We start from the raw sequence: 23,471 nt of genomic DNA on the forward strand, positions 1-23,471 counted from the left end.
CATTTGGTAGTGACAAAGCCTGAGGTGAAGCTGTGACTGAACAGGGCACATGGATGTGGTGCCAGTTCACTTTGTAGTTCATGTAGAACACATCCATGGATATTGTTGTGTCCCATGGAAGGTGTATTCTTTGCCTTGGCTAGTGCAGCTTTAACCTGTGCTGCAGTAATGCTGGGTGTCTGGCATTCCTCTGGTATTGTGATTGGTCCTTTGGGGGGGGGGGGGGCTAAAGTTGGCACTAAATCTGTCGGCCAGTATGTTGGCAATATCTGTTGGCTCAGTATAGGAGGTAACAATGTGCAGTAACTCAGAGCAAACCTGGGTGTTGCTGTGGAGATTCTTGATATAAGTATAGAAGGTTTTGTGGTTGTTTTTAGTGTCTGCTGCAATTCTGCCTTCATAGCTGGCTTTAGAGGGTTTGATGAGGGATCTCAACTTTTTGTTGAGGCTGATAAGGGAGTTTTTCCAGTCTTCAGACTTCACCTTTTTCTGCAACAATTTCTTCCTTCTGTTGTAGAGTTTATTAATGGTAGGGGACCACCAGATTGGCTTCCTTTTTTTGGAGGAGAGTGACTTGGTTCAGTTGGGTATGGCTAGTTCCATGCATTTATGTACATGTTCGCACAGTGCATTGGTGTACGATTAGGCAGTCATGCATCTATTTTCCATTGACATGGGTGCCGTGAAGTTAGTCACCTCTGTTTTTAGGAGCCAAAAGTCAGCTTTGGAGATGTTTTTTATGGTGCCTACCTTTGCGGGGGGTGTGGGAGAGATGTGGATTTCCACGGTCATTAGTCTGTGGTCAGATCTAACCAGGGAAGAATTGACTATTGGTGTAGAGCAACAGTTGCCCATGTTAGTAATAACCAGGTCAAGGATGTTGCTTCCTCTAGTGGGGGTAAGAGTGAGCTGGTCCAGTGCTTTGGAATTGATGAATTCCAAGAAGCGTTGGGCCAGTGTATTGGTGCATGAATAGTTTTCCCAGTTGATGGAGAGGTAGTTGAAGTCACCTAGTATGAGAGTGTTGGGTTGGACCCTAATAGTTTCCAGGGTGCTTAGGAACGTGGAGTAAGAGTCTTGGGACATGGTTGGGGACCTATAGCAGGCTATTCTTGAGCTATTATGTCTTCACCAGCACAGCAGTGGCTGAATAAAATAAAACAAAAGCAGTCCACCGGTGCAGGATGAGTACAGAGTGGGCTGCAAAGCACTCTGGGATTCCATGTTTCAGAGTGCCTTGTGAACTGGTCAGAAAGTCTTTGCTAACATAATTAACACAATAATTGTATGACAAAGGAGAGGTTAATGAAGCAGAACAATAACAAAATGGGACACAGCAATTAATACAGTGCACAAAGGATAGCAATCAGAGGTGCTGCTGATCAATTATTGCTTTGTACTATTTTTGCTCCTTTCTCCTGAAATTAGTATAAGACTTCTGTGAGGCATGACTGCCACAAGGTGGCAACAGTGAGTTGAGGTGCTAACTGCCCTTGAAGTCAAAGCACTAAATGTGACACACTGTAATACGGAAACTAGATTGTCAAAAATCAGTGTAAGCAACTGTGGCAAACAACTGCAGAGAATGAATGAATTATTTAAGATTCCAAACTGACATTCTGCCCAACAGACAAGATGAGCTGCATGTGATGGACTGTATCCAGTTAATAACTTTAGTAGTATACACTGGCTGTTAGTGAGAATGATAACTACAAGACAAACAGGAGGATTTATTTTTACAGTTATTTGCCACAGTAAAGCCTAAAGTATGCCAGAGGATTTTCAATTTTTGTATAACAAGCATCTGCAGAACTAAAGCACAGATGCTGGTTTGGTCATGGTGTCTGACAGGTAAGGTAAAGCTAGCATGGAAACATAACAAGAAAGATGTACTTACTGTTACAGCTGTGTGTAGCACTGGGCACAATGACAGGATAAGGCAACAGGCAGTGAGAATATCAAAAAAATGCTTTGAGCCACAGTGTAATGCTGCTCAATGAAAAAAATAGACAAGGCAGAGTTTTATGTTATATTTTTCTCTTTATGTTTGCTGACCACCTGACTCAGCATCTCAGCTATTCCATAGTGAGGCTGTCATCCAAGCAGCCACAGGAGAGATGCCTTTAAGCTTTACACTTCAATTGCACATGCTCATTTGAAGCTTAAAGGATGGGCATGTAGTAGGCACTTTCATGGAGCCCAGTCATCTCTATGGGTGAAGATACCCTCCAGAAGAGTTCCAGTACTAAACAGATACTAGACCCATATCTGATAAACAAGATCAACCCGTGATTGTCTAGATGCATGGAGAGCTGGAAAAAGTGAGGAGGTGGCATTAGATATGCTAGTTATATCAGCGAGCAGACCTGGGAGGGATGTGACAGCTCCTTCTCCTGTGGTAACCTGGTACTCCATGGGAGTGGCATAAGTTATTCCCCTGAGACGTGGTCTCGATAGAGGAGGGATGCGCATGGGTCTGCCCAAGTCAGTGTGGGTAGCCCTTGAGAAGGCATGTTTATTAATTTTTTTTATTTTATTTATTTAACAGTTGTTGACCGGGAAAGTTCGACTAGGCTCCACAGAGCCTATTTTCAGTGGAGGTATGGGGAGAAATGCTCCAAACGCATGTCTTTAGAATGTGGGAGGAAACCAGAGTACCCAGAGGAAACCCATGTGAACACAAGGAGAACATGCAAACTCCACACAGAAGGCACCCCAGCTGAAAATCGAACCAGAGAACCTCTTGCTGTGAGGCGACAACGTTAACCACTGCGCCGCCCAGGTGTAGGCATTCCTCTGTATCAGATTTACATGTGGTAATGCAACAGTGATGCACAGCTTATGTCACCACCAGAGGGATGAGTTAGGCCACTTACATAATATGGTCTAATTGCTGCCACAATGATGACTGTGTGATTACATCTCACCTCACAGAGAATGAATGGGCTAAAAATAGCTCTCACACCATGAGAAATCAGTGAATCAACAGACCATGGGGATCTGATGGATGACAGGCAGCAAAAAAGGTTATGAGTTATGCTCTCACACCAGGTATCTGTATTCATTTTTCCACATTGACACTGCAGTGCAGTAAGGGGGGGTGGTGCAGCATTACCAAAGTTCTGTCCTAAGGATGGGAAATTGAACCATTGTCACCTCTTCCTGGGCTGGTTGTAGATCTGGTGGATGTAAAAGATCCCACATACTGTACCAGAAAAGGACAGTGGAATTTCACCCACATCTTGCCCAAAGTTCACATAGTCAGTACGGATACCACCTTGGGACTCCCCTGAAAATAGGCCACGCCTGGTGTGACTAACCTAGCAAGCAAATAAATAAACATAAATAGAAGTCCCCTTCCCTTGTATACAGATGAATCTAGTCTCCATTCTTCAACATGCACTTTGACCCATATGCACCCTAACAAACACTTCTCCAGCCATCCCCCAGAGGGACACAAGCAGGAAAAACCTTATCATTCTTTTGTCACCAGTGACCTTCTCCAGCTTTAGCACTGAAAGGACATTTGGGCTGTACTCAAGGGTCCCTCCTCCTATACAAAGAACTGGCACCTTGACATACAAGACAAAGTTAATTATTCATTGAGAAACCACTAAAAAGGATTAGTATGGCAAAAGCACCATAAAGTAATGCTGTCTAAGAATATAACTTAAAGGAGACCTTACATTTCTCACAAACTGATCCTCCTTTTCCAGCAGGACAAACGCAAGTGAAATCCTTTCCATTATCTTCACAGGTACCTCCATGGAGACAAGGGTGAGAGTCACATGGCTTTGAAGGTTTAGCAACAGTTCCAGCTGGTGGACGTCGGGTAGGTCTCCGTGTTGTGGTGGCTTGTGTCATGGTTGTGGTCTTAACTGGTCTCCTGGTGGTGGCAAGTGTGACCGTTGTTGGTCGCCTAGTGGTGCCTGCATGGCGTGTTACACTGTATGCTGTGGTAGAAGGTCTTTTTGTGGTAGCCACAGGATTTTGTGTTGTAAATGGAATTGTAGTTGCTGCTGTTGTAATTGTTGTTGTTGTAAAGACAGGCAACTGGTCTGCAAAGAAATACAAAGGCCACTGTTAATTTATAAAGCATTACAGAACAGCAGATGCTGCATGCAATAGAAAATGACAGTAAGAGAAATCACAACTTTGCACACAACATTGTGCTTAGAGAAGCATCTTAACTTAAAAAATAAAATCCATCTTACACTGTACTACATTTTCTAAACACTAACAGCAATACCAGGAATACTACTCACAGCTGAAGATGCTCTCACCAAACGAAGAAAAATGTAAGTGTATAAATGTAAGAGCAATCACCACGAGAGAATCACCAAAACACAAAACGCAGCTTGTCCCAGATAAAATCCAATGGCAGTCGTTTAAAGTAGTAGCAAAAACGTTTATTCAAAAACAGAAAATGAGTGCTTTCGCATAGCCAAGCTATGCTTCATCAGATATATTAGTTCAAAATAAAATATCAGATGCATATATACAACCTTTTGGCGGGCTCATTAGATAGGCATACTGCAACTAATCAATTAAACAATTAATAGTCATGGAGACAGAAGTAAATTCAGAAGAACGTCAAGTAAAACTGTTCATGAAAGTTATACACAAAATTCTAAAATCATAGATCGTTCCAGCGATCTTGTCAAACACAACACTGATGATCTGTGCAATAACGCCAAAAAACCATAGACCATCAAACTTACATTCAAATTCAGTAATATATAGACATTCATTCTTGTGAATATTACAGTCGTTACATTGTCAACCATAATAAAGCACTACTCACGGACGTAGGTTCATCACTAAATAATCGTTGCATAAATCACACTGGAGCGTCCATAACAATGTCATGTTCGCCAATAACATGATAATGCAACAAAAAATTATATTATTAAAATCCTTACTGGATTTGAAGCTATAAGCATAGCTAAACGTTAGCTTTGCATTAGATAAACAAACGGAAAATCACGTGCTTTTAAGTACCTATAGGGCATCTTAAAGAAAGCAAGGCGATGTTCTTGGTCCTAGTGCCTGAAGCATACAGTACAAAGCAGACGTTAATCATCAATCGTTAACGCTTCTAACTACTCATTTTCTTTAAAAAAGGCGTTAATTCATAAATCATGTAGAACTAAACACCCGATCATCCCTAGATATTTAAAAAATCATGAAATTAAATAACATTACTGATAAAAAACAATGAAAAATATGTAAAATATAGAAAATAAAACAACCTACAAAACATGAAAAATATAAAACGATAATAACCAACTCTTAGTACGAGCCAGTAGATTACAAAACATCTCTACACACCAAATGTGACACCTACTCAAATGGATGTGTGGAAAAGCCAAGCATGTGATCTGTTATTAAGGATGCATCAAACAGAACCAGGCAAACGACTATGCGAATTACACATGCTATATAAAAATATCAAAAAGTATGTATCAAAGCTCAAACCATCCTCGTGCACTGTAAATAACATGTACTAAAAAGTATGAGCCAACATTTATACAGAATAGTTCCATGAGTAAAATATCAGGGTGCTAGATCATGAAATGGGAAATACCTGGACACACATTATGGATAAGGGGCAGTACTCATACTGTAATACTAGCTGCTTAATCAACAAGTATGAAGAATGTTATATGAATTAAATGCAACAATGAAAATATGAAATATATCTAAGAGACCCATCAGAACATGGCTGAGGGGTAGAACAATACTATACAGACATGTAAAAAATAAAACCATCATAGTTTGATAGCACTATGTATGAAAAAACCGTGTGGAGAACACTGCTCAGGGTATATCCCGTGGTTTCAACTAGTGCAGATTTTAATGGAATAGAACTGTTCAAGCCTGGTGGAAGGTGCGCTGCTAATTTTAAAATCCAATGTAGCTCAGCTTTAGCCAACATGTTGTCAGTGTTACCTCCCCTTGGAGTAGGTGTAATGACCTGTAGGACCCTAAAAGTAAAATAGTGGGAATGATTATCCTGCACATGCCTAGCTAACGCATTGGTCTCCTCTTGTCTCCGGATTTCATAGAGGTGATCATAAATACGATCACTCAATCTTCTTTTAGTTAAGCCTATATAAAAGGCTGAGCAAGAAGAGCAGGTAGCCAAATAAATCACATTCCTAGTATTACAATCCGCATAAAACTTAGGTTTAAATATTATGTTCATGTTGGGATGCTTATATTCCTGCGTTTTACTTAGGCTGTTACATCTAGGACAATGTAAGCATGGATAAGTCCCTTTGGTTACTACATCACCCAAGAGTAAACCGGTGGGTTTACCTACATTAGTAATGTGTTGATCGTTGCAAAGTTGTTTCTTAAGATTATCACTATTTTTGTAACAAAACCTGGGTGTGGGACCTACTATACCTTTAATTTGCTTATTCACAGTAAGAACATTCCAATTTTTTCTGATAATATCTCTAATGCTTTCAACTTCATTTGTATATTTAATAACATAGTATATACTATTTTCATGGGTGGTCAATTCCATAGAGGCTTTATTTCTAAATCCATGTGATGTAAAGGATTTACCTTTGGTGGCAAAATCTATGTCACCAATGATTTCACGTCTGATTTTTCTGACCATATTCATATCATAGCCCCTTTCTTTAAATAGAAGTTCTAATTTACTGGATTCCTCAAAAAGGTCATTCTTGCTTTGACAGAGTCTAGATACCCTAATAAACTGACTAGTTACTATCCCACGAAATGTGTAGGCTGGATGCATGCTATCGGCAGCTAGCAATGCATTTCTCCATGCAGTTTTTCTATAAAGTGTGGTGGTGATGGTACCTTCGTCGGTCAACCGTAATGTGACATCTAAAAAATTTACATGATGGTGTGAGCTGTCTACCGTAAATCTTAAAAAATTAGTGGTGGTATGTAGATGTTCCAGAAATGTTAGAAAATCTGTAATTGAACCTTCCCAGATTATAAGTATGTCATCTACAAACCGTTTATAGTATTTAATCTGTCTGGAGGATGTATGAGTAAACAAAAACAACTTCTCCCACCAATATACTACCAGGTTAGCATATGTATTGGCACAGGGGGTCCCCATGGCTACCCCCCATGCCTGCAGGAAATACTCATCTCCAAATATAAAGACGTTGTTGTTCAAAACTATATCTAACAGTTGTGTGACCAGTATGATCCTATCACAGGAGAACTGAGTTTCCTTATGCAATAGTTCCCTGATGTACTGGATGCCTATGTCATTAGGGATAGAAGTAAAAAGTTTCTACATCCATGGTTATGAGTAGATAACATGCCTTAGGCTTCTCCAGATGTATACATTTCAAAGTCTCCAGCAGTTGATAGGTATCCTTGAGTATGATACTACAACTATCAACCACTGGGCGTAAGATACTCTCTAAGAAGATAGATATATGGGCCGTAACCCATTTCTCTCCTGCTACAATGGGTCTCATAGGGATAGGCCATGTTTCCTTATGAACCTTTGGGAGGCCTTTAAGAATGGGAATAACTGGGTCGGTTTGCAAAAGATATTCGTACATCTCTGTACTAATCTGTCTGCATAGCAGCAGATCATAAATATTATCTTTGACTGTGTTAATGATAGTAGAGACCTGTTGTATGGAAATACGTGTATAAGTAGTGTGATCAGATAATAGTTCATTCATACACCTCTTATATTCTTCTGAGTCCATTAGTACTACCCCCCCCCCCCCTTTGTCTGCAGGCTTCACAACCAACTTATCATTACCCTTTAGCCAAGTCAAGGCACGGTTTTCATCTTTGTTGAGATTATAGAACTTCCCTTTCCTGCTGTATGTCGAAGAAAACAGTGCATACAAGTCATTTTCACATAAATCCAAAAAACATTGTACCATTGGTTGTAATGGAGGTGAAAAGGTACTCTTTTTCTTGAACATGTTAGGTAGTTCATTTTTTCTATTACTACAGTCACTGTCCGCAAATATAAGCTTAAGACAAATACGTCTACAAAACAGTCTTAAATCCAGTAGAGTGTCTTCTAACGATGCTTTAGCAGCAGGAATGAAGGAGAGCCCTCTGTTAAGAAGGCTGAACGTAGCTGTATCAATAGCATGGTTAGAAAAATTAAACACCAAAGTCAATACCTTGTCCTTCTGTTGGGCATATTCTGTTCCTCGCCCTGCTGCTGTTGTGGAGCAAACTTCCGTTGATAGGGTAAAAAAGGGGGGTTCTGCATTTCCTTCACATTCTTATTCTTAGGTATGGCTCCTGTGCTGTGATGACTTTGCAGGGCCTCCTGATTGGGTGGTGGTGTATCCATGGTGGGGATCTCAATGGGGTCCAGGTCACGGACTCTGTTGGAAGCAATTACAGCCTGCACAATGGGGTGGATATCATGAGATTGTGGTAGCAAATCATTGACAGCATCTGGGTTAACTATGACATGTGCATGATTAGTTGTATTACGCATGGTATTGGCTTGTTCACCTTGGTGTCTGGGCCACACAAACACATGGCCATTTTGAAAGTCCGTATGGTCTCTCTTAAGTTTGTGTTGCTTGGTTTTGCTCAGCCTTTCACCAAATGATTTGACATGTGTTAAAACTACACATAGTTTTTCACTACAGTAATCAGAGGTGAAATTATCAAGTATTCTCTGGTAAAGAATATCAGTTTTATTGCGAAGTTCAGTTTCCAGTGGTAAAAAATAATTCAACAAAAGTCTCACATAATCGAATCCTAAATTGATGTTCAAATCCTGCCATTGCTTTAGTAAAGAAGGGTGGGAGTCCCGGCATGCAGAAAACCCGCATGCCTCTGGGGACTACCTTATAATGCAAGCATGCTTCTAAGTGTAGTCTTTGCCACAAATATCTCTGTAATTGGTAGAGATTATTCTCCAACGTTCTCAGTTGGTCATGAAAGTCTTGTAAATTTTCTCCAGTATCAGTAATAGATCTATGGGTTGGTTTAGCGATGCTTATAGCTTCAAATCCAGTAAGGATTTTAATAATATAATTTTTTGTTGCATTATCATGTGACATTGTTATGGACGCTCCAGTGTGATTTATGCAACGATTATTTAGTGATGAACCTATGTCCGTGAGTAGTGCTTTATTATGGTTGACAATGTAACGACTGTAATATTCACAAGAATGAATGTCTATATATTACTGAATTTGAATGTAAGTTTGATGGTCTATGGTTTTTTGGCGTTATTGCACAGATCATCAGTGTTGTGTTTGACAAGATCGCTGGAACGATCTATGATTTTAGAATTTTGTGTATAACTTTCATGAACAGTTTTACTTGACGTTCTTCTGAATTTGCTTCTGTCTCCATGACTATTAATTGTTTAATTGATTAGTTGCAGTATGCCTATCTAATGAGCCCGCCAAAAGGTTGTATATATGCATCTGATATTTTATTTTGAACTAATATATCTGATGCATTTTCTGTTTTGAATAAACGTTTTTGCTACTACTTTAGCCATTGGATTTTATCTGGGACATTTGTGTTTTGGTGATTCTCTCGTGGTGATTGCTCTTACATTTATACACTTACATTTTCTAAACACTCTTAACTAACAAAATAAGGTCACTGATGCACATGTGCTGATGGAGTGATCCATTTGGAGACACACTTTATGTACGTCTAGCCTGCAGTGCTCAATGTAGATCGGTATGCTGAATGCAGTAAACTAACTCTCAGTTCATTAATTCTTAAAACTGCACTGCCAAAGAAAGTCATATCTAGAGTGGAACACGGGATATTAAAGAACACATTGTCAGTAGAGAGCTGTAGTCAGGTCAAAACTAACCAGGTGGGTTTTTTTTTGTTTGCTTGTTTATACGACTCAAGATGGAATTTCACAAAGAGTGATTTCTTTTCACAAAATAAACCACTCTTGTGAGATGTACTGCAGATTAATACGTAATAATAATAATAATAATAATATATTAATAGAGAAACGGTGACTAGGGATACATATATGAATGTGAAGAGAAAGAAAAGAAAGAAATGCTGGAGCACTAGGCAGTTAAAGCTTAACACTCAAGAATATATAGCTGTGCCATTGGTCCACATATCCCATATGGTACACATTATATTACAAATAATTTCCAAACAGGACATAATTAAATATGAAAATTCAAATGTATGCCTCTTTGGAGGAGTCATGCACTAAATAAACTTCAAAAAACAAAAATAAGACATAACATAGCACACAAAAAACTCTTTTGACAAATACTAAAACTAGACTAAACAAAAACAAGATCTCAAAATACAGTTACAGTGATGTCAAAACTAAAGTAAGAAACCAACCTAGTTACCAAATTCATTAACATATATATACATACATACATAAATATGTATATACATACACACAAACATACACCTTTACTAAGCTATTTCACAAAATTAATCAATTCTTTCATGCATGCTCCCATTACTCACTTAATCAAGTTCAGGGTCAGATGGGAGGCTGCACCTGTTCTGGCAGTCAGTGAGGTGGGTGAAAGTCAGAGAAATTAATCCCAGATAGGATGACACACAAAAAGAGTACAAGCATATACACACACACACACACACACACACACACACACACATACACACACACACACACACACACACACACACACACACACACACACACACACACACACACACACACACACACACACACACACACACACACACACACACACACACACACACACACACACACACACACACACACACACACACACACACACACACACACACACACACACACACACACACACACACACACACACAAATGCACACACACACACACACACACACAAACACACACACACATTCTCACTTAAATATTGCATGCACTCTTATAGGCACTTCAGTATTTTGGGGATCACCTTTTCACAGACATAACACATTTGGGATGCGAGAGGAAACCATATTACTCAGTGAAAACCCAAGAAGAGCCAAGACAGACATGCAGACTCCAGAGAGAAGGCTCCCCCAACAAAAAATGAACTAGAGGCAAAGGTATGCAAGTAAACAATTTTAACTCCTGCCCCACTGAGCTTCCCTATAGGAAGATAAACATCAGGAATGCCATATATGAATAAAAGACAAGAGAACAGCTTCTGATCATAAGTGCACATCCATCAGAGTAGCTAAAACAGTCAAAAACAATTAAAATAATAAAAATTGGAAGGAAGCATGTTACCGTAGGTGCTCACCTCTATGGGACCCTGGGGCTGTAAGCCATAACAATGTTCTGCAAGTTGTGCCACAGCACGTCTAACCTTAATAAACATGGGGCTGTAATTAATTTATTTTATTTACTTTACTTATTTTACATCTGTTTAGAGGTAAAGTCTGACTGGACAAGCTGTCCTTTCTCAACAGAGGCCCAGGGAGAAAAGCTCTGCATTAATAGATAGAGAATTTAAACAAAGATAGACTGCTTGGACAGTGACAGTACATATATATATAAATATATATATATATATATATATACACACACACACACACACACACACACACACACACACACACACACACACACACACATAAAAAAATAATAGACTGATTGACTGTACAAAGATCTAGAACAGACAGACCTTATTTTACATTCTGGCAGTATAATATTTTTGCAGTATTTAATCATTACAATACATTGTATTTACATTAAAGCAGCCAGGTTTAGAAAAGGTTGTCAAACAGAGTAAAAAGTACAAAGCTCATAAAATGTACAGTAATTATACACTGCAATTACTTAGGGGGCCAACTGCTTACAGGTAATTTTGCTTAGCCTTGGCAAGCATAACCTGTAAGCTATAACACCACTGTAAGCTGTGCCAGAGCCCCTCTGACCTTAATAATAAACCTGGGGCTGTAAGCCATAAAAACGTTGTAAGCTGTCCCAGAACCCCTCTGACCTTAATAATAAACTGAAAATCTCATGCAGTTTCTGAGGCTAATGATGGCACTTTCAGTGACTGTGATCAGCATCAAGCAAGTCATACTGCAACAAGACAAGAAAAAAAAAACCCTAATGTGAGTCAAAAATAAGTAGATCTTCTTGAGTGTCTTTCCAAGACCACTACCATGAGTTCCAGAGCCGATGCTGTTTAAATTGCACCAATAGGATGTATTTTAGCTCTTTCAAAGAGAATAACAAAAACGTGGTGCTGCTAATTCCATATTGGTTGCAGACATGCTTAAACGGATGTTATCAAAAATGGCAAAGAAGAGAAAGTGTGGGCTTTTTGTAACTTTGAGCAATTAAGAAGCTAGACCTGTTAACTTAGATAGCCGAAGCTGACACTACACCTTTAATTACCCACATTGGACAACTAACTTGGGCTATCAGAACTGGAGTTATCTTGCCAAGTCCTCAAGCCAGTTAATTCTCTTGTTTGGCTTTGCAATAACATGGAATTTTGTAAGTCAGTCCAAGTAGCAAAGAAACTACTCTTGACTGGATCCTTATAAATAGTCACCCAGATACCTATAAGGTAGGATCTCTCCCTGACGACATTAGTGATCACATTCTAACCTTTATCACTAAACAAAAGAAATATAGCCCAAAAAAGAACAATTTTGTCACCTATCATTCTAAAAAACATTTCCATGCTGAGAACTTTATTAATGAACTAAATGCATGTAACTGGTCATCTCTAAAACTACTTAATCTAGATGAAGCAATCTCTTACTTTAATTCTACTTTCCTTCATATTCTAAATAACCACGCTCCTTTCCGCTCCTCCAGAATCAGGACAAAAATAGCCCCCTGGCTCACAAAACAAACCAAAGAAAAAATGTTTCTAAGAAATAAAATATGGGCAAGATGGAGAACCTCTAAAAGCTCTGTAGATCATCTATACTTTAAGCAACTAAGAAATGCTGTCAAAAAGGATATAATCTCAGACAAAAAAAAATACTACTCCCACCTGCAACATTCACACTCTAATAATCCAAAAAAATTCTGGTCTGGCATTAATAAACTTCTCAAACCAGGACATGCCACAACTCCTTCCCCCTGCTCTATTCCTAGTAGTAATCCTCTGCAAATAGCTAATGCCTTTAACAATTACTTCATTGAAACTATTCAAACTTTAACTTAAACTCTAGTTCCCATGTTCCCCACTCCTACACAACACACTAACAGTTCCTTTCCCTCCCTTCATTTGCAACCTGTATCCATCTCCTTTATCTGCAAACTCCTTCAAAAACTCAAACCCTGCACTCCCTCTGCTGATTGGCTCCCAGCAGAATACCTTCAAATTGCAGCCAAAGCCATAGCATACCCTGTTTCTATCCTGATAAACAGATCCATCTCTGAAGCCTACATCCCCTCTATTTGGAAATTCTCACATATAATCCCTCTGCACAAAGGAGGTAAATCTACTGAGATCTCCAACTACCGTCCTATTGCTCTACTCTCCCCACTAGCCAAAATTATGGAAAAATGTATTCACCATCAGCTACTCCAGCACCTTCTCCAAAACAACCTGCTTGCTAACTGCCAACATGGATTTAGGCCCTTTCATAGCACTACTTCTGCCCTTTTAACTTTTACTGATTGCATAAATAGGAATCGTAACAATAACTGTCTCTCAGCTGCTCTATTTATTGATCTTTCCAAGCCCTTTGATATGGTCAATCATAACCTACTTATCAATGTGCTAAAAGCCCAATCTCTTGACCCACAAGCAATCCTTTGGTTCAAATCTTATCTGGAAAACAGACAACAAGCAGTACTCTGGGACAATAATCTATCCACACACCTCCCATTGAGCACTGGAGTTCCTCAAGGTTCTATCCTAGGCCCTCTTCTTTTCTCCATCTTTATTAATGATCTCCATACTGTTTTTCCACAATCCACCTGTATACAATATGCTGATGACTCTACTCTTATCTGTACCACCAAGTCTTCTTCCTCTCTCCACACCCTTACACAAAATGTATTTAACACAGTTGAAAAATGGTTCACACAACGCTGCCTTCTTCTTAACCCTAAGAAAACTAAGCAACTACTCTTTACTCCCACCATAAAATCTCCTCAGTTCCACTTCACCATTACCTCTGACAATGGAACCTGCATTTCCCCTGATTCTACTGCTCAACTACTTGGCATAACTATTGATCATAACTTCAGCTTCGATGCCCATGTTAATAATATTATAAAAACTGTTAATAAAAAATTAGGCTCCCTGTATAGAATAAAACCCTTCCTTACACCTCTAGCTAAGAAATCCATATCCCAGACTCACCTTACTTCCACCCTATTCTATGCTTCTGCCATTTACACCAATCTATCAAAGCATAATCTCACCAAACTTGAAACTAGCTACAACAACATAACCAGATTTGCCACTGGCTCTCCATACAGAACTCATCACTGCCTCAACCTTAAACAACTCAGATGGTTAGAACTACAAAATCAACTACTATACAATCAACTTGTGATTGCACAAAAAATCCTGCACCATCCTACTAATACTCCCATCATTACTAATCTGATCTCCCCTTATAAAAATCTTTCAACACTACGCTCAGCTAATAAACTTCTTATTGCCAGCAACCCTTCTAATAACAAAGCAGGCGATTCCCTCTTCTCCAATGTTGTGGGTAGAATCTGGAACAAACTTCCTAATACACTCACCTCACTCTCATCCTCTCTAATCTTTAAAAAACACCTTAGAGACCACCTTAAAATACATTGGCTTTGCCCCTGCTCAAAGCCTGATTGAATCTACTTTTCATCTCTCCCCTCCCTGGTTCCTTCTCTCTTGCTTCCTTAACAATTACCCTCCCATATCTTATGAACAACACTATAAAAAGTTTCCTAATGTTCTAATGTTTTAGTTTTTGACTGACTTCACATGAACCCTACTAAAGCATTAAGACTTGTTTATTTTTTACTTCTACTCTAATGAAACATTACATTGTTCACAATTTATTTATTTTTTTCTTTTCATGTCTTTTTTTTGTAATGTGAAACTAGTCTTTTTTAGAATATTTTGAATGTATTAATTTACTCATGTTGGAGCTTTTCTCCTCGGGCCTCTACTGAAAAGGGATATGTATCCAGCTAGACTAGCCCGGTCAACAAATGTAAATAAATAAATAAATAAATAAATAAGTACAAGGTCCTTTTTCTGTACAGTTGAAGTCTAAGTCTGACTTGGAAAGGATTACAGAGGTGGACACGTTTAAAACATACCTGGAGCAGAGCCCACAGGTCCCTTGTGTAGACATGTTTAAAACGTACCTGGAGCAGAGCCCACAGGTCCCTTGTGTGGACATGTTTAAAATGTACCTGGAGCAGAGCCCACAGGTCCCTTGTGTGGACATGTTTAAAACGTACCTGGAGCAGAGCCCACAGGTCCCTTGTGTGGACATGTTTAAAATGTACCTGGAGCAGAGCCCACAGGTCCCTTGTGTGGACATGTTTAAAATGTACTTGGAGCGGAGCCCACAGGTCCCTTGTGTGGACACGTTTAAAACATACCTGGAGCAGAGCCCACAGTCCCTTGTGTGGACATGTTTAAAATGTACCTGGAGCAGAGCCCACAGGTCCCTTGTGTGGACATGTTTAAAATGTACCTGGAGCAGAGCCCACAGGTCCCTTGTGTGGACATGTCTAAAATGTACCTGGAGCAGAGCCCACAGGTCCCTTGTGTGGACATGTTTAAAATGTACCTGGAGCAGAGCCCACAGGTCCCTTGTGTGGACATGTTTAAAATGTACTTGGAGCGGAGCCCACAGGTCCCTTGTGTGGACATGTTTAAAACATACCTGGAGCAGAGCCCACAGGTCCGTTGTGTGGACATGTTTAAAACATACCTGAAGCAAAGCCCACATGTCCCTTTTGTGGACATGTTTAAAACATACCTGGAGCAGAGCCCAGAGGTCCCTTGTGTCGACATGTTCAAAACATACCTGGAGCAGAGGCCGCAGGTCCCTTCTGTGGACATGTTTAAAACATACCTGGAGCAAAGCCCCCAGGTCCCTTGTGTGGACATGTTTAAAACATACCTGGAGCAGAGCCCACAGGTCCATTGTGTGGACATGTTTAAAACATACCTGGAGCAGAGCCCAGAGGTCCCTTGTGTGGACATGTTTAAAATATACTTGGAGCAGAGTCCACAGGTCCCTTGGGTGTACTTGTTTAAAACATACCTGGAGCAGAGCCCACAGGTCCCTTGTGTGGACATGTTTAAAACGTACCTGGAGCAGAGCCCATGGGTCCCTTGGGTGGACATGTTTAAAACATACCTCGAGCAGAGCCCAAAGTCCTTGTGTGGACATGTTTAAAACATACCTGGAGCAGAGCCCACAGGTCCCTTATGTGGACATGTTTAAGACGTACCTAGAGTAGAGCCCACGGGTCCCTTGGGTGGACATGTTTAAAACATACCTGGAGCAGAGCCCACAGGTCCTTGTATGGATATGTTTAAAACATACCTGGAGCAGAGCCCACAGGCCCCTTGTGTGGACATGTTTAAAACATACCTGGAGCAAAGCCCACAGGTCCCTTGTGAAAGCAGTTACTCACCTTCTAGTGTGTCTCAGGACACAGCCAGAAAAAGGTTAAAAAGATGGGTATAAACAGAAAAGTAGTAGAGGCGGTTAAGGTTAATCTTGGAGAGGCAGTAGCTTCTAAAAAGTCAAACAGAAAACAGAGATGAAGGCATAGCAGAAGAAGAAGAAATGGTGAAAAAGCAGGATATGAATCAGGAGAAATAAGACATGCTAAAACAGTCAGGGAAATATAATGCAAGAATATGCAAACACTATACCAGAGCATCTGATGTCATATAACCGCACGTGGTCTTCAAAGGAAAAGAGAAACAAATGTAGCATTTCCCTTAGCAAGTGGCACAATGCTGCTGGCAGTACAAATGTGAAAGGCCAACGTACACATTTGTCATCTTCGGGTAAAGTATAACAAAGTATAGAGTTCAAAGGCTACTACTACACACTGATCACTAACAGTAGTGGGGGACTGTCCACCCCCCCCCCTTGATAAACTAAGGTCTGGTCAGTATTCATGGATATCATATTTTTTGGCAGTATAAAGAGCTCAAAATTTTAAATCAATGAGCAGAAAGCAAATTACATCCCAATGATGTGAGTGACTCTACAACCATATCTTGCAGTTATCTAGTTGGGGCAGAACAGTGGTTTAGTAGTTAGAGTATTATCATACCTGCAGAGTCTGGGGTTCAGTCCTTGACCACGTCACTATCTATGCAGAGTTTACATGTTCTCCTCACATCTCCTATGGATTTTTTATACACACTTCAGTTTTCTCCCAAAATCATACTGGTTGATTAATTACATTGTCTCACACACCCACCCACAAGCACATGTGTGGATGTGGATGTGGGTGTGGGTGTTTGTATGTGTGTGTGTGTGTGTGTGTGTGTGTGTGTGTGTTTGTGTGGCACTTACCCATGTACTGGTTGAGAAAGACCAGTTAATTTACATAGTTAACCAGTCGACTGTTGGTGTAGAGAGATAAAGCCCTAAGTAGGACCACTTTTCCATCAGTGGCCTGGGTGACTGATGGGGCAGCAGGGGAGGGAAGGGCATTACCATCTTAGGGGGGAGGGGAATCTCAAGGTTATTTCTCACACACTTCCTTGAGTAGGCTTGGGCTGTGTGAATAAGGAGGGGGTGTAGCCCAACATAGGGAATGGGTGGGGTCCTTGACTGAGCTGTCATGGAGGTAGGGCGATTTGTCAGCATGGCCCCAATATGAACACCTCATGGGTATTACCAAGAGGTTGCAGGGGAAGGGATTACTGGGGTAGGTCATAACTAAACTCCTTCTGGCAGATTGTGAGATGGCCAAACTCCCCAAGATGCCCTTAGGTTTTACGCAAACTAAAGACCATGCAGAGTAAAGTCCAGGTAAGTATTAGTGAAGGCCAGTAGACCCAGTGCTGGACATAGTGCACTGGGACAGGCAGCTGTAGGATGACATAAAAGGAAAGAAAAATACCTGGTTAACAACTAATTTAAAAATAAATTAAATAATGACATATGACACGGAACAATGTTGACTTGTTTTACTTTTCACAAATTCTCTAGTTGATGTACAGAAAAGGGTGTTTACAATATTGCTTTATACATTTTTAAAATATATACATTTATATGCTCTATAGCCATATTTATTGTACTTTATTTATTTATTTATTTTATTTATTTACCAGGAAAATCCAAATGAGTTATAACAGCCCCCTTTTCTATACAGACCTAGGGATGAAAGCTCCAACAAGTAACGTACAAACAGTCACCAGTGGTCAATAAAACATATTACTCAAAAAATTAGACAATAAACACTAAAGGCTAACGGTTGAGCTGAAAAGGCTACAACATTGGTAGCAGAATTAGAAATGAACATTAAGCATTTCCAATTTACAAATCAAAAACAACCGAAGACAAATGAAAATTCATAATGTTTAAATGAAAGAGATAATATAAGGAAATGTTTGTGTCTTTTGGCTTTTCCTGGTTAGGGGTCGCTGCAGCGAAACTCCGGTCCGCTAATGATTGGTAGTTGATTTTTAACAGCCCTGACGCACAACCTTCAACGAAGGTACGCCCATTCACGTATGTCTCCACGCAGAAGACGCTCTAGCTGAGAATCGAACCGGACATCGTCTTACTGTGAGGTGACAATGCTACCGCAGCACCACCACCGTGGGTCTCGATAATATAAGGAAATATATTTACTTATTTATTTACATTTTAACTAGGCAAGTCTAGTTGGGAGGAATCATTTTTAGTGGAGTCAAGGAAGAAAAAAATACTAGACATAAATTGTGTTAAAAATGTAAAATTGCATGCTCTAAAAGAATGAGGTTAATAGTGAACCACACAAATGTGCATGCACTAACAGAATGAGGTTAATAGTGAACCGCACAAATGTGCATGCACTAGCAGAATGAGGTTAGCAGTGAACCACACAAATGTGCATGCACTAACAGAATGAGGTTAGCAGTGAACCACACAAATGTGCATCCACTAACAGAATGAGGTTAGCAGTGAACCACACAAATGTGTATGCACTAACAGAATGAGGTTAGCAGTGAACCACACAAATGTGCATGCACTAACAGAATGAGGTTAGCAGTGAACCACACAAATGTGTATGAACTAACAGAATGAGGTTAGCAGTGAACCACACAAATGTGCATTCACTAAAAGAATGAGGTTAATAGTGAGCTATATAAAACTGCAAGCACTAAAAGAAAGAGGTTAATAGTGAACCACACAAATGTGCATGCACTAAAAGAAGGAGGTTAGTGAACTATACAAAATTGTATGCACTAACAGTGAAGTTAGTAGTTAATCATATAAAAGTACATGCACTAAAAGAATGAGGTTAATAGTGAACTATATAAAACTGCAAGCACTAACAAAATGAGGTTAATAGTGAACCACACAAATGTGCATGCACTAAAAGAAGGAGGTTAATAGTGAACTATATAAAATTGTATGCACAAACAGTGAAGTTAGTAGTTAATCATATAAAAGTACATGCACTAACAGAATGAGGTTAATAGTGAACTATATAAAACTGCAAGCACTAAAAGACTGAGGTTAATAGTGAACTATATAAAACTGCAAGCACTAAAAGAATAAGGTTAATAGTGAACTATATAAAACTGCAAGCACTAACAGAGTGAGGTTAATAGTGAACTACATAAAAGTGCAAGCACTAACAGAATGAGGTTAATAGTGAACTATATAAAACTGCAAGCACTAAAAGAATGAGGTTAACAGTGAACTATATAAAACTGCAAGCACTAACAGAATGAGGTTAATAGTGAACTATATAAAACTGCAAGCACTAAAAGAATGAGGTTAATAGTGAACTGTATAAAACTGCAAGCACTAAAAGAAGGAGGTTAATAGTGAACTATACAAAATTGTATGCACTAACAGTGAAGTTAGTAGTTAATCATATACAAGTACATGCACTAACAGAATGAGGTTAATAATGAACTATATAAAACTGCAAGCACTAAAAGAAGGAGGTTAACAGTGAACCACATAAAAGTGTGTATTCATTAATAGAGTGAGATCAGTAGTGAACCACATTGACGTTAGTAGTGAACCATATAAAAAAGCCACATCAAAAGGCATGCACTTAGACTGAGGTCAGTAGTGAAATATATACAAGTCTCTGATGTAAATTCAAGTGATGGGACATCCACATAACATGAAGAAATATGTATGGTGTAAAGTACATTACAAACAGAATAAGCTCTTCACCGTGATTTGCATTTCCAATTAAAACTTCAGTCATGCATCTCAAACGCCTATTTTGCCGATGTTTAACACACTGTGCCAAACACCTTGCTACAGAAATTCAAAAGAGACATTCATGACCTTTACCTGCAGATGATATTACTAGCAAGTGACTAATCCTTACGGCCCCTTCATTACCCCTGGAAAAAAAAAGCTAGACTCTTTCTCAGAGTGGTGTTTGTAAAGCACCACACTCAGATGATGTAATCCTTTTATGAACCTGCTGCAACTATCTGTTGTTTGAAAAACACACACATCTTCTAATCCAAGGAAAACACAGAGTTACGCATAACACATCACCCTAAGAAACATTATACCTCCAATGCTGGAGATGAGATTCTGAGGTAACAGCTGGTTGGATACATATGATATACAAATGTGAGGTCATCTCCCCTTCTTGGAAAGAAAGAAATAATTTTATTCAAGCATTGTGGTCAGACAGATGTAACAGTTCCAAGTCACTGATTTTATTTAATGCTTCGATCCCTGAAATAATTCCAAGGACTCAAGTGTCTCTTCTTTGGTCTATTCTAGCAAAAGCTAGGAAAATAACCAAGAACTGGATCAGTATAGCTATTGTATCTTGTACTGAATTCCTTAGTATGGCAAAAATCATTCGTAGCAGTGAGTTACATACCATTAGGATAAGAACTTCTAATGTTACTCATTCCTTTACGTTGTGGGTAAAACTTAAAGATTTGCTTGAAAAATATTATCTGTTGTTAATTTGCATTACATTGATGCATTATACAGCTGTGGACGCATGCAAATAGTTGTTTATTTTACTCTGTTTGTTCTTTGTTATTAAAATAAAATAAAAAGTTAAAAAAAGAAAGAAGAAACATGATACTTCCAAATGTCATCAGCTTCAACTTTGACATATGAAGGTATTTTGTGGGGCAGGGGGTGCACAAAATATACATATACACAAACTAAGTCCAAGATGCCTCAACCTCCAGGGTACGGAGAAATTGTCATTACTGCCAAAGTTATGACACGATATGTGACTAAACTGGATTTGAATAAAACTGCTTTGAGCAAATCAGACCCACTTAAAGCATCTATTCACATCTGCAATTCATTCAATGTGTTTTTTTCCTTATGGAAATGTTCTCATGCATCAAATCAGCAACAGGGTTCATTTCATAAAAGGAGTCCCTTGACAATGCTGATGAGTGCAACAACCCCAGCTAAAATAAGATTCATTGCTGTCAGTTTGGGTAACATATGCTTTTTCTGTGATTCCCCCACTATCACCCAGCATATCTTATACTATGACAGTTAATGCAAACCACAAGTGGGCTTATAACTGCTTGGCAGTGTTTAATGTGCCCTCATCTTCATGCAAAATAGTTATTCATCAGGGCTTGTGCCTAGCCTAATTGATGAGGCATTCCAGTTTTAGAGGGGGTCAATAGCTTACATGCAAATTGGGAGTGCAGATGAAAAAGAGACCTGAAAGAGATCAGAAATGGTCAGAAAGGTCAGAGTTATTACACCAGTCTATGAACATTATTATAACAGGCATGCTGTACAAAGAGAAAAGAAATTAATCCAGAAATAGTTATTTAAAATCCATCTAAAATATCTGCTAGTGTTTGTGTTTGCATACATTCACAGCAATCACTGATCTAGTCTTAAAAAGTAATTTAAATTAAATCTGTCATGCTTATTTAGTTAAAACTGCGTTTATTAAACTTCCTTTTGTTCTTCCCAAAGATGAGAAAAATGCCTAACAGAATGTCTTTATTAAAAAATGCACAATTCTCAAATAATTTTGCAAGAAGAATGTGCATCTAAATGCTGCTGCCTCATACTTTAGTAAAACTGATTGGGCAGTTTATCAAATTTGTAATTTTGAAGTATAGATTTTACCTGGACTTAGGGAAAATAAGTGTTATCTTACTGCACCTTGTGTTAAATATCATAGGTAGATACTGACTGAGTGGCTTTCCCAGGTTTGGACTTGTGAGGCCAGGAAAACATTTGCCTTTTGAGTAGATACTGTAGAACAGTGACACAGAGGCCTTTTGATCAATACCAGAAATTCATCTGCAGATAATCCTCTTTCTAATCATATTGGTGCCTTACACACTGCAAATTTTCGATTGAACACTATTTATGATTGCTTGGAATATATTAACAATGAATGTGTTCAAAGTATTATGAAAGCTCTTTTACTTGTAAAGTGTTCACATTACTTGTTAATTCCATACTGACAATCTTTGTTTTTCCTCATAGTTATTTTGTTCACTGCATGTAACAGCCATTTCTCTCAACTGTCTCTGATTTTACAGAATGTTCCTGATTTTGCATCATAGTTTTGTCTTGTTTGGCATAAAACTTGATTTTCTGTTAAATCACTAAGGATTACAGTCAGTCAATAAAGGCAGATATTAGAATTTCATACTATCACAAAATTCACTGTCATACAAACCTGCTGTTCCTTTAACTTTAAGTGAATTAGAGTTATATTTAAAAACTGTACCTGATTGTGGGGCTTTTGTCCCACACACTCCCCTATTTTTGTATTTGTCCCAAATTATTGAGCCAATAAGTTGATAGGTATGATAACAGAAATATGTATAAAAAGTAGGGCTATGAGAAAGAGTCCAGCTTTTTTTAATTATTGCCGTTTTTCTGAAGTGGAGTGACTCCTAAAATACAATATTAAAGTAAGGCTGGTGTAGATGTGTGAAGAGACCCCGCCACAAGAAAAAACAATTAATTAATTATGTTTTTGCATGTTGCTTGTGCAAAAAAAACTTGCTGAAAGTGTCCCTGAACAATCTGGGCCTTGCCTTGTGTACCCACCGCACTGCATTTTCCATCCTATTATTCAGTATTTATTGTATCTGTTTATCAGTTAATCAGTTTACAAAATGTGATTTTGTTTATGCTGGCAATGGATTGACTTACCTCTCAATTATGTCACCACAGTAATAGCATGTGACTGTATCCATAGGTTTTAATAGCTGAGCCAGCACACACATATGTGGTCAGTCCACTGAAACCACTGGCTACAACTCCACTCTGTTCTTGCATTGAAAGGTATACGGTCAATTTTCTACTTTTGTCTTAAAAGTTACAAAACTTCTTATTAAAGAGCAACACAAAAAGAAACACTGTAGTGGGACTATACTAAACCA

The 23,471-nt window shown here is 38.9% G+C and overlaps 1 protein-coding gene across 9 annotated transcripts in view; it reads right to left on the bottom strand.

Moving 5' to 3' along the window:
* The window catches only part of AGRN (agrin), a 3,161,231-nt gene that overhangs the window by 296,916 nt on the left and 2,840,844 nt on the right, over nt 1-23,471 (bottom strand). For all 9 annotated transcript variants that reach the window (XM_044063089.1, XM_044063082.1, XM_044063083.1 and 6 more), the window contains one exon: nt 3,687-4,058. In XM_044063089.1, the coding sequence (XP_043919024.1) occupies nt 3,687-4,058 (372 nt within the window). The remainder of the gene's footprint in view (nt 1-3,686; nt 4,059-23,471) is intronic.

The sequence above is a fragment of the Protopterus annectens genome, chromosome 2.part1 (assembly GCF_019279795.1).
Source record: "Protopterus annectens isolate FY-2018-M chromosome 2.part1, PAN1.0, whole genome shotgun sequence".
Classification (NCBI taxonomy): Eukaryota; Metazoa; Chordata; order Ceratodontiformes; family Protopteridae; genus Protopterus; species Protopterus annectens.